An 11164-nucleotide genomic window follows, 5' to 3' on the forward strand; every position below is an offset into this window, starting at 1 on the left:
GAGAAGCAGGAGGAAGAGAGAGAAAGATAAAGAGAAGCAGGAGGAAGAGAGGACGGAGGACGAGAGTGAAAAATAAAGAGAAGCAGGAGGAAGAGAGGACGGAGGAAGAGGGAGAAAGATAAAGAGAAGCAGGAGGAAGAGAGGACGGAGGAAGAGAGAGAAACATAGAATAGCAGGAGGAAGAGAGAGAAAGATAAAGAGAAGCAGGAGGAAGAGAGAGAAAGATAAAGAGAAGCAGGAGGAAGAGAGGACGGAGGAAGAGAGTGAAAGATAAAGAGAAGCAGGAGGAAGAGAGAGAAAGATAAAGAGAAGCAGGAGGAAGAGGGGATGGAGGAAGAGGGGACGGATGGGAGGAAGATAAACAACATGAGATTATGTCTACAACTTCATCAAATATCAAATCATCAACAACATCCACATAATAAAGCAGTACTCACGATACTCTGTCTCCAAACTATAACAGCAGTTACTGTAGAACATAGCTCTTAGGACAGACGGAGAGAGGACAGAGGGCTGGCCATCTCTCCATCCTTATATATGAGGCAGGCAGAGGGAGGCCTTGGACAACTAATCTCCCCAGATGGAGGGAACAATCCCCCCATCGTATAAACACAGGTATCAGGTGAGGAGATAGAGGGGGGGGGGTGGAGGGAAGAGAGGGAGGGGTGGAGAGAAGAGAGGGAGGGGTGGAGAGAAGAGAGGGAGGGGTGGAGAGAAGAGAGGGAGGGGTGGAGGGAAGAGAGGAGGGAAGAGAGGGAGGGTGGAGAGGGAGGGTGTAGGGAAGAGGGAGGGTGTAGGGAAGAGAGGGAGGGTGTAGGGAAGAGAGGGAGGGTGTAGGGAAGAGAGCGAGGGTGTAGGGAAGAGAGGGAGGGTGGAGGGAAGAGAGGGAGGGTGTAGGGAAGAGAGGGAGGGTGTAGGGAAGAGAGGGAGGGTGTAGGGAAGAGAGCGAGGGTGTAGGGAAGAGAGCGAGGGTGTAGGGAAGAGAGGGAGGGTGTAGGGAAGAGAGGGTGGGTGGAGAGGGAGGGTGGAGGGAAGAGAGGGAGGGTGTAGGGAAGAGAGGGAGGGTGGAGGGAAGAGAGGGAGGGTGGAGGGAAGAGAGGGAGGGTGGAGGGAAGAGAGGGAGGGTGGAGGGAAGAGAGGGTGGGTGTAGGGAAGAGAGGGAGGGTGTAGGGAAGAGAGGGAGGGTGTAGGGAAGAGAGGGAGGGTGGAGGGAAGAGAGGGAGGGTGGAGGGAAGAGAGGGAGGGTGGAGGGAAGAGAGGGAGGGTGGAGGGAAGAGAGGGTGGGTGGAGGGAAGAGAGGGTGGGTGTAGGGAAGAGAGGGTGGGTGTAGGGAAGAGAGGGGGGGTGTAGGGAAGAGAGGGTGGGTGTAGGGAAGAGAGGGAGGGTGTAGGGAAGAGGGAGGGTGGAGGGAAGAGAGGGAGGGAGAGGGAAGAGAGGGAGGTGGAGGGAAGAGAGGGAGGTAGAGGGAAGAGAGGGAGGGTGGAGAGGGAGGGTGTAGGGAAGAGAGGGAGGGTGGAGGGAAGAGAGGGAGGGTGTAGGGAAGAGAGGGAGGGTGGAGGGAAGAGAGGGAGGGTGGAGGGAAGAGAGGGAGGGTGGAGGGAAGAGAGAGAGGGTGGAGGGAAGAGAGAGAGGGAGGGTGTAGGGAAGAGAGGGAGGGTGGAGGGAAGAGAGGGAGGGTGGAGGGAAGAGAGGGAGGGTGGAGGGAAGAGAGGGAGGGTGTAGGGAAGAGAGGGAGGGTGGAGGGAAGAGAGGGAGGGTGTAGGGAAGAGAGGGAGGGTGGACAGAGCTAGATGTTGACTATTGTGTTTATTACTGTTCATATAGTATGGTGATCCATCCATTTTTATTGTTTATTTCATTTTTGTATATTATCTACTTCACCTGCTTTGGCAATGTTAACATATGTTTCCCATGCCAATAAAGCCCCTTGAATTGAATTGAATTGAGAGAAAGACAGACAGACAGACAGACAGACAGACAGACAGACAGACAGACAGACAGACAGACAGACAGACAGACAGACAGACAGACAGGAGAGACAGAGAGAGAGAGAGAGAGACAGACAGACAGACAGACAGACAGACAGACAGACAGACAGACAGACAGACAGACAGACAGACAGACAGACAGACAGACAGACAGACAGACAGACAGACAGACAGACAGACAGACAGAGACAGACAGAGAGAGAGAGACAGAGAGAGAGACAGAGAGAGAGACAGACAGAGATCGGTCTCTAGTTCCAGTGTGTCTCTGTGGTGTGAGTGGAGCAGGCCAGGCCACACTAGTGTTACCTGATACTAACACCCTGCCAGGCTGACAGGTTAGCTGCTGCTGCTAATCTACTAATAGACACCATGCAAATAAACCACACAAAACACACAGTATGGCTGGTCAACTAGTCTAGCAACTTTACAGTACACTTTGGGACTACAATGGAAATACATTGTTAAAACGTTAGAGAGTTGTCCTCAATGATTTTAAATGCCGTGTCTATCCACATGTGGCGGAATTGTGTTTTTAAATTATTCTTTTTTAATCGTATACAAACATCCTGTGTATATCTGTACCAAAGACTGTTGGGTAGCGTACCGGCTAACTGATGGAAGGTCGTAGAATTATCTCTCGTGGACTGAACTTAATCGAGCATCTACATAATTAAGCAAGATTGTTGTTCTGCGTTTCTGAGGTTAGCAGCAGAAAGGTTAGCCACATGCCGCTGTTTCCCTCCTACAGCCCAGGTGACGGTAGTCCTGCGTGGACCAGTTGGCAAGGGTTGTGGGTTCAAATCCCGCTGCGGACACTAAAATGTCTCTGTTGTCAGTTACTTTGAATAAAAGTGGCTGCTAAATGGCCTAATGCAGGTTAAATTACAATGGTGCTTTTAGGTGTCCACTGGGTTAGTAAACCAACCATTAGCCAACCTGGACCTCAGAGAGCAGACCATTAGTCAACCTGGACCTCAGAGAGCAGACCATTAACCAACCTGGACCTCAGAGAGCAGACCATTAACCAACCTGGACCTCAGAGAGCAGACCATTAACCAACCTGGACCTCAGAGAGCAGACCATTAACCAACCTGGACCTCAGAGAGCAGACCATTAACCAACCTGGACCTCAGAGAGCAGACCATTAACCAACCTGGACCTCAGAGAGCAGACCATTAACCAACCTGGACCTCAGAGAGCAGACCATTAACCAACCTGGACCTCAGAGAGCAGACCATTAACCAACCTGGACCTCAGAGAGCAGACCATTAACCAACCTGGACCTCAGAGAACAGACCATTAACCAACCTGGACCTCAGAGAACAGACCATTAACCAACCTGGACCTCAGAGAACAGACCATTAACCAACCTGGACCTCAGAGAGCAGACCATTAACCAACCTGGACCTCAGAGAGCAGACCATTAACCAACCTGGACCTCAGAGAGCAGACCATTAACCAACCTGGACCTCAGAGAGCAGACCATTAACTAACCTGGACCTCAGAGAGCAGACCATTAACCAACCTGGACCTCAGAGAGCAGACCATTAACCAACCTGGACCTCAGAGAGCAGACCATTAACCAACCTGGACCTCAGAGAGCAGACCATTAACCAACCTGGACCTCAGAGAGCAGACCATTAACCAACCTGGACCTCAGAGAGCCTGTCCTACAGGTCTGGTAGATAACCATGGTAACAGTCGTCAGGAGAGGAAGGTGTGGGTATGGTAGAATAGACATGTTTCATCATGTCAGCTACTCTCACCTGAGAGAGAGAGAGTGAGAGAGTGAGTGATGCCTCACCTGTAACGGTCACTACGATGTACTGCGGTGTGGAACTCTGTCCGTTACTCTGCTGAACGGCAGAACTCTGGATCTCCGCGGTAACAAACTGAGTCTGAGAAGGCGTGGCCAGAACCACTGTCTTCTGGGCCTTGGTGAGCGTGGCTTGAGCAGGAAGTTTGTCCTGTCCGGTTGTGGAGACGATGGACACTGACTGGTTGAACTGGGTTGGCGTGGAGCGGGAGGGCGTGGCTGATTGCGTTGCTATGGTGACAGAGTTGGGCTGGGGGGCCGGCTGGAGCTCTTCTGTGTAGCCTGAGGTCGCCATGACTACCGCCACGGCTGGACCAAGACCACCACTCTGGGGGAAGGACAAGGGAAGGAGTTGGTTATGACACACACACACACACACACACACACACGCACACACACACGCACGCACACACGCACGCACACACAATATGTAGAATTGTGCCAACACACTTTCAAACCTTTTTCAACACACTTCATTTCAGCTCTTGTGAAAGCACACTGACAAAGGTGGACAGAAACAGGGTGGAAGGGAGTATTTTGTCTGAGGCTGAGGCACACTAAGGTTCTTCCTGTTGGATGCAAGCCCCCCCATGTTTAGTTTTTTTTGTCCTAGCACTAAACAGCAGATTCAAATGATCAAAGCTTGATGATGAGTTGGTTACTTGAATCAGTTGTGTCGTTCTAGGGCAAAAACCAAAACGTGCACCCGGGGGGCCCAGGACTGAGTTTGGGAAACCCTGATCCAAAGCACTGAGGTGTGGGTGGTGTGAGCTCTGACAAATGATTATCATAGTTATATCCCATGAAATGATTGCATATAGACCCGTTAACTATGCCATACATTTGATAATGAGAAGTTTCCACTAGTAGAATATGCCACGTGAGGATTTCTGAACTGTGTACACACACACACACACACACACACCACACACACACACACACACATACACACACACACACACACACACACACACACACACACACACACACACACACACACACACACACACACACCCCAACGTTCTGATAGCAACAGCATACAGAAAACGCACCTTGCTCCTTCTCTACAAGCATATCATATCATATTTTCTCCAGTTGCCATTGGTGTATGCTTCTAAATATTGCTTCTCCATTGGCTTCAGGTAATGTCAATCCCACCCATAGGCTCAACCCACCTTCCCCTCCCTGCGTGACAGCAGATCTGGCACACATTGCACAATATGGGCATGACGATCACTTTTACTAGAGAAAACTTTTTCACAACTCTAAAATAACGGCCAACATCATGACACATTCGTTTCTATGCTTCAGTTGACACACACTGACCCACATGTCTGTTTTGCAATTAGATTTTTTTTTTAAGTTCGAAAATCTAAAGTGATTTCCTAATCAAAAGTATCCGTGAACATGTGACAAGTATGCCTCGTTCACTAAGTTGAACAATGATTTTTCATGTGAAAAGCTTTGTCGACAAACATTTCGAACAACTAAAAGTACAAGATTCTCATATTACAACACCCGCCATTTTGTATCCCTATAACAGATTTGACATCGTCATAACAACCGTCTGCGTTTGGAAAGCGGTTAGCAACTAGCTGGGACCAGTGCTATTCCATCTCTGCCACACTAGTGCCTTTTAACGTTACATAAAAGCAATAAAACGTTACACAACTTAACAAAATTATTCAGACAGAAACATCAGACGACGGTTTAATAACGGTGTTGCTTATTCACCTCAAATTCCCCCTGGAATATTCCTGTCTTTGGCGTTAAAGTTTGTTTCTTAATGATTCTGGTTGTTGTTGTTGATTCTCGTTGCTTGGTTCTTGTCGCCACGACTACCGTGACTATGGCGCCTCGTCCTCACCCGGGCAACTGTTGCTACACACCCGTCTTTATCCCGCCCTCTTCTTAACAATGATTGGATAATTTTGGGGCGATGTCACTCATTTATCGTCATGTCATTGGAGCATCTTTATGTCAATCATTTTTTATATCAACCGATTGGCGGTCAATCTCTGTCAATCACTTTCACTACCCATTAAAAGTAATAGGAAAACACCCTGGTTCTCCCTTTTCCTCGGGGTAATGGCTAGAATGGATCCAGCTTTTGTCACATTAACGTAAGATTTGACTTTTCGTAGCAGGTTAGGAGAATTTACGCAGAAGGTTAGGGGAATTAACGTAGCAGGTTAAGATAATCAGGTTACGGTTAGGAAAGCGATTAGGGTTAGCTAGAATGCAAAAAAATAAATATTTTGGACGTTAATTTGACAAAAGATGGTTCCTTTCTAGCCATGATCCTGGTTCTCATAATGGTTGGATCGTTGTCAGTCAAATTATTCCAATCAATTGATTATTGCTCTACATTTACAATTTAGCAATTTATCATATGTATTAGGGGTCCGTGGAGGTACTGCAGGGGTTCCACGGACAGATCTCAAAATATGTTTAAAAAAGATATTATAATAATACATAAAATGCACTGTAATTTATGCTTTAAAAATGAAAAGTTTTCTCTGCGTCATGGCAAAATGTGTAGAATAGCAGAACATTATCCCATGCCAAGAGGAGGCATTTTGAATGTTTTTTTTTCTAGGGCCCAAGACTTGATTCGTCCAGCCCTGTAGCCTACAGCAGGAAGCAAACATCAGAGTACAACTCCTTGTAGGCTATTTTAATCGCACTCGAGTTGTGTTTTAATTATTTTTTTATTTTGTATTTTATTTAACCTTCATTTAACTAGGCAAGTCAGTTAAGAACAAATTCTTATTTACAATGACGGCCTACCCCGGCCAAAGAGGTGTCCCTGATGAATTTGCTATTACAAAAGGGATCCCTGGCCCCCAAAAAATTGAGAACCCCTGCAATAAATAAAATCAAATTTTATTGGTCACATACACGTGATTAGCAGATGTTACAGCTGGTGTAGCGAAATGCTTGTGCTTCCTGCTCCGACAGTGCAGTAATATCTAACAAGTAATGTCTAACAAATTACTCAACATATACCCAATACACACAAATCTAAGTAGGAATGAATTAAGACTATATACATATGGACGAGCGATGTCAGAGCGGAACGGACTAAGATACTGTAGAATAGTATAGAATACAGTGTATACATATGAGATGAGTAATGCCAGATATGTAAACTGTATTAAGTGAATGAGATACTGTAGAATAGCATAGAATACAGTGTATACATATGAGATGAGTAATGCCAGATATGTAAACTGTATTAAGTGAATGAGATACTGTAGAATAGTATAGAATACAGTGTATACATATGAGATGAGTAATGCCAGATATGTAAACCTTATTAAGTGAATGAGATACTGTAGAATAGTATAGAATACAGTGTATACATATGAGATGAGTAATGCCAGATATGTAAACATTATTAAGTGAATGAGATACTGTAGAATAGTATAGAATACAGTGTATACATATGAGATGAGTAATGCCAGATATGTAAACCTTATTAAAGTGACTAGCGTTCCCTTCCTTAAAGTGGCCAGTGATTTCTAGTCCATGCCTATAGGCAGCAGCCTCTAATGTGCTAGTGATGGCTGTTGAATAGTCTGATGGCCTTGAGATAGAAGCTGTTTTTCAGTCTCTTGGTCCCAGCTTTGATGCACCTTTACTGACCTCGCCCTCTGGATGATAGCGGGATGAACAGACAGTGGCTCGGGTGGTTGTTGTCCTTGATGATCTTTTTGCCCTTCCTGTGACATCGGGTGCTGTAGGTGTCCTGGAGGGCAGGTAGTTTGCCCCCGGTGATGCGTTGTGCAGACCTCACCATCCTCCGGAGAGCCTTGCGGTTGCATTAGGTCAATAATGCATGTTGACAACAATAAATGATAACAGATCTCTTCATCTTTTCTCCCTTACACACACACACACACACACACACACACACACACACACACACACACACACACACACACACACACACACACACACACACACACACACACACACACACACACACACAACATATGTTGTACTATCCTTGTGGGGACCTAAAATTGATTACCATTCAAAATCAAATTTTCCCTAACCCCTAAACCTTACCCTAACCCCTAACCCTAACCCCTAACCCCTAAACCTTACCCTAACCCCTAACCCTAACCCTAACCCTAACCCCTAAACCTTACCCTAACCCCTAACCCCTAAACCTTACCCTAACCCTAACCCCTAACCCTAACCCCAAACCCCTAAACCTTACCCTAACCCCTAACCCATAAACCTTACCCTAACCCCTAACCCCTAACCCCTAAACCTTACCCTAACCCCTAACCCTAACCCCAAACCCCTAAACCTTACCCTAACCCCTAACCCCTAAACCTTACCCTAACCCCTAACCCTAACCCCTAACCCCTAACCCCTAAACCTTACCCTAACCCCTAACCCTAACCCTAACCCCTAAACCTTACCCTAACCCCTAAATCTTACCCTAACCCCTAAACCTTACCCTAACCCCTAACCCCTAAACCTTACCCTAACCCCTAAACCTTACCCTAACCCCTAAACCTTACCCTAACCCCTAACCCCTTACCCCTTACCCTAACCCTAACCCTAACCCTAACCCCTAACCCCAAACCCTTACCCTAACCCTAATAGGCCTACAAGCCCACACACTCAAACACATTTCTTGAGTGAGTGACGTCAAATATATGGACAAGGGAAATGTTGCTGTGACAATAGGCAGGTTTTGTATTGACCCAAGTTTATTAGACAGAAGCAAACGTTGCGACTTGTGTAATGGAAAATGGCAGATGTACTGTAGGAGACATGTTTTAAAGATCGAATACATTTGTATCTGTTTGACAGAGGTGGATTTTTATTTTTTATCAAACTTTTTTTTTATCGCGACAAACGATGATGGAAACAGTGTTTTTTTAATAAATGATGATTTCCGAATACATTTTGAAGGTAAGCGGTGCACGTGATGTTATTAAGCATAAAGCTCTACTCCGCATGTCATTATAATGCCTAGAGGCCTACCGCTTGAAAAATTCAATTATTCAACAATAATTACGTTTTTTTTTTTGCAGGACAAGGATTTTCTTGACTTCAAGAATGCCTGAATTGCTTCCCATTCTAATTAGAAATGTCACCGTTAAATTGTTTCAGATCATCTAGGCCTGCTTGGGTGCATGTTACACCATGGCACGGACCATGGTGGCGATAGGTAGGCACATGACAATTAGAAATGTCACCATTAAATTGTTTCAGATCATCTAGGCCTGCTTGGGTGCATGTTACACCATGGCACGGACCATGGTGGCGATAGGTAGGCACATGACAATTATTAGAATATGGCAAATGTTTGTCCATTCTTGCATTCTATCCATGGTGGCTTTTGCGGGCTACCTGAGACATAACATATAGGTGGGCAGGGCATACAGGCTGTCGTCACTTTATTAATGCGCAATTTGCCTAATAGGATTATGGAAACATTTCAAACCACATCATGTTTATTCGACATAGGTTTTTGCGAGAAAAAAAAGAGTTTTTTTTTAAAGGTGTGACATCATTACATCCAGCTGTTTTTATCGACACGTGACAGTCCAATAGAACCGCATCGTGGCAGGCAATTGGCCTGTCCACTTTCAAACGTTTAAAATGTGGACAACAATTCACCAGGAAAGTTAATGGAAACATAGCTACTGTCTCCTTCCATGTCACAAGACTCACAACTAATACTCTATACAGGAGAGACATGGGGAGTTGAGTATTATTGCCTGTGCTCCTGTGTGTCTGTTTATGTGTGAGTCTTAGTGCATGTGTGTGTAGGTCTAACTCCTTGTTCATTTAAAACCCGAAGCAATAGCGATCCTATCCCTAGCCAGACATGATAGATAGCAGGTTCCCGAAGTTGTGACACTGGAAGCAACCAGGAAACACTGAAAGGTCGCTGACGATTAGATTAAAGACTACACCTCTGACATGACCTTTTAACCAGGGACACCATTTTAATCGCAACCTCTCTTATTGGGACCATTGTTCTCCTAAAGGTCTCAGGTCTTAGTCATTTCTTATCTGGCTGTACTCTGAGGGGATGAGAGAGAGAGGGGAGACTTGGTCATAGTCATGGGTCACCCCAAGTGGAACCCTATTCCCTGTATAGTGCACTACTTTAGACCAGAGTCCATATGAAATCCAATTGGCTGTGTTCAGAAGTTGTACACTACGTAGAAAATGAGGGTTCCGTAGGACGCATAAAGCTTCAGTCAGCGGCGCTGGGCTGGGCTCGCTATATAAGGGGTTCCGGGTCCGCCAAGAGAGCCACACAGCACCACCGGGTGAGAGCGAAGGAGACACCGAGAGAGACACACAGAGACTCACCAAACCAAGACTCACCCAACCTTCACCAGACCACTGATCCACACCTGCAGCCGGGCTATCACTTTCAAGGCTCTTTCTCTTGGACTCCTCTTTCCTCTCTCTCTCCATCTGTCGCTCCTGATCATGTGGAAGGCTGTAGTGTTGACGTTTGGCCTGTTGGTGGCGCTGGTGGGTATGGTGCAGGCTGCAGAGGGCCAGGCTAACTCTATCTACGGGGTGAAGCTGTGCGGGAGAGAGTTTATACGGGCCGTCATCTTCACCTGCGGAGGATCGCGTTGGAGGAGAGGAGTGGGCGATGCAGGTGAGATGGGTGTGTGTCTGTGAGAGACGATGTGTATGTGTACCTGTGGCTGTGGATGTGTGGGATTGATTGTGTGTGTGTGTGTGTGTGTGTGTGTGTGTCAGTCTCTCTTGTTGTGCATGTCTAAATGTCTGTCTGCCTACGTGTCTGTTTGACTGACTGACGACTCATCTGTCTGCTCCTGTAGGACCAACCATACTGAGATGTTTTCTCTCGTTCAGCACCATAGACTAATATCTAATATCAATCCTTGCAAGAGAACCAGTTGTTCCTAAAGCCATTTCTTTTCTATTAAGCATTCAAATCATTTTATCTTCCTCTTCCTTCCAGGTGACATCTCCATTGACGAGGAGACTGAGGCCTACAGCCCATGGAGCTCCAACGCCATCCCCGGCCTCGCCAGCAAGCAGCGTCCAGGATTGGAGGCCCAGGGCTGGGCAGGCGAGGTCAGGGAGGGGGGCTCTGCCGCTGCTGTGTTCAGTCGTTTGGCCCGCTCGCCCATCTCAGAGGAAGTGCTAGAGGCGCTGCGCAGCGCGGACAGGAAGGGGCGGGATGTCGTGGTGGGCCTCTCCAACGCCTGCTGCAAGTGGGGCTGCAGCAAGAGCGAGATCAGCTCCCTCTGTTGAGCACTACCAACACCTCTCATTTTCATCCCTCCATCCCCTCGTCCCTCTGCTCAGCTCTTCTACCTCTCCTCCTACATCACCC

General features: G+C 46.8%; 2 protein-coding genes across 2 annotated transcripts in view; one reads left to right on the forward strand and one right to left on the reverse strand.

The window, feature by feature from the left end:
• LOC120017786 (MHC class II regulatory factor RFX1-like) overlaps nucleotides 1-5668 on the reverse strand; it is a 23402-nt gene extending 17734 nt beyond the window's left edge. Inside the window, exons 1-2 of the mRNA XM_038960762.1 lie at nucleotides 5539-5668; nucleotides 3793-4132 (exon numbers count right to left, since the gene is read on the reverse strand). Of these exons, the coding sequence (XP_038816690.1) occupies nucleotides 3793-4099 (307 nt within the window). The 5' untranslated portion in view covers nucleotides 4100-4132; nucleotides 5539-5668. The remainder of the gene's footprint in view (nucleotides 1-3792; nucleotides 4133-5538) is intronic.
• Nucleotides 5669-10278: 4610 nt separating this feature from the next.
• Nucleotides 10279-11082, forward strand: rln3b (relaxin 3b). The gene is made up of 2 exons (XM_038973057.1): nucleotides 10279-10456; nucleotides 10787-11082. The coding sequence occupies exons 1-2, from the start codon at nucleotides 10279-10281 to the stop codon at nucleotides 11080-11082; spliced, it is 474 nt and encodes a 157-aa protein (XP_038828985.1).
• Nucleotides 11083-11164: the final 82 nt, after the last annotated feature.

The sequence above is a fragment of the Salvelinus namaycush genome, chromosome 2 (genome assembly GCF_016432855.1).
Source record: "Salvelinus namaycush isolate Seneca chromosome 2, SaNama_1.0, whole genome shotgun sequence".
In the NCBI taxonomy this organism is placed as follows: domain Eukaryota; kingdom Metazoa; phylum Chordata; class Actinopteri; order Salmoniformes; family Salmonidae; genus Salvelinus; species Salvelinus namaycush.

Coding starts and splice junctions, on each gene's coding strand:
- rln3b (XM_038973057.1), top strand. CDS start 10,279: ATGTGGAAGGCTGTAGTGTTGACGTTTGGCCTGTTGGTGGCGCTGGTG. Junction 10,457..10,786: donor GAGAGGAGTGGGCGATGCAG/GTGAGATGGGTG, acceptor TCTTCCTTCCAG/GTGACATCTCCATTGACGAG.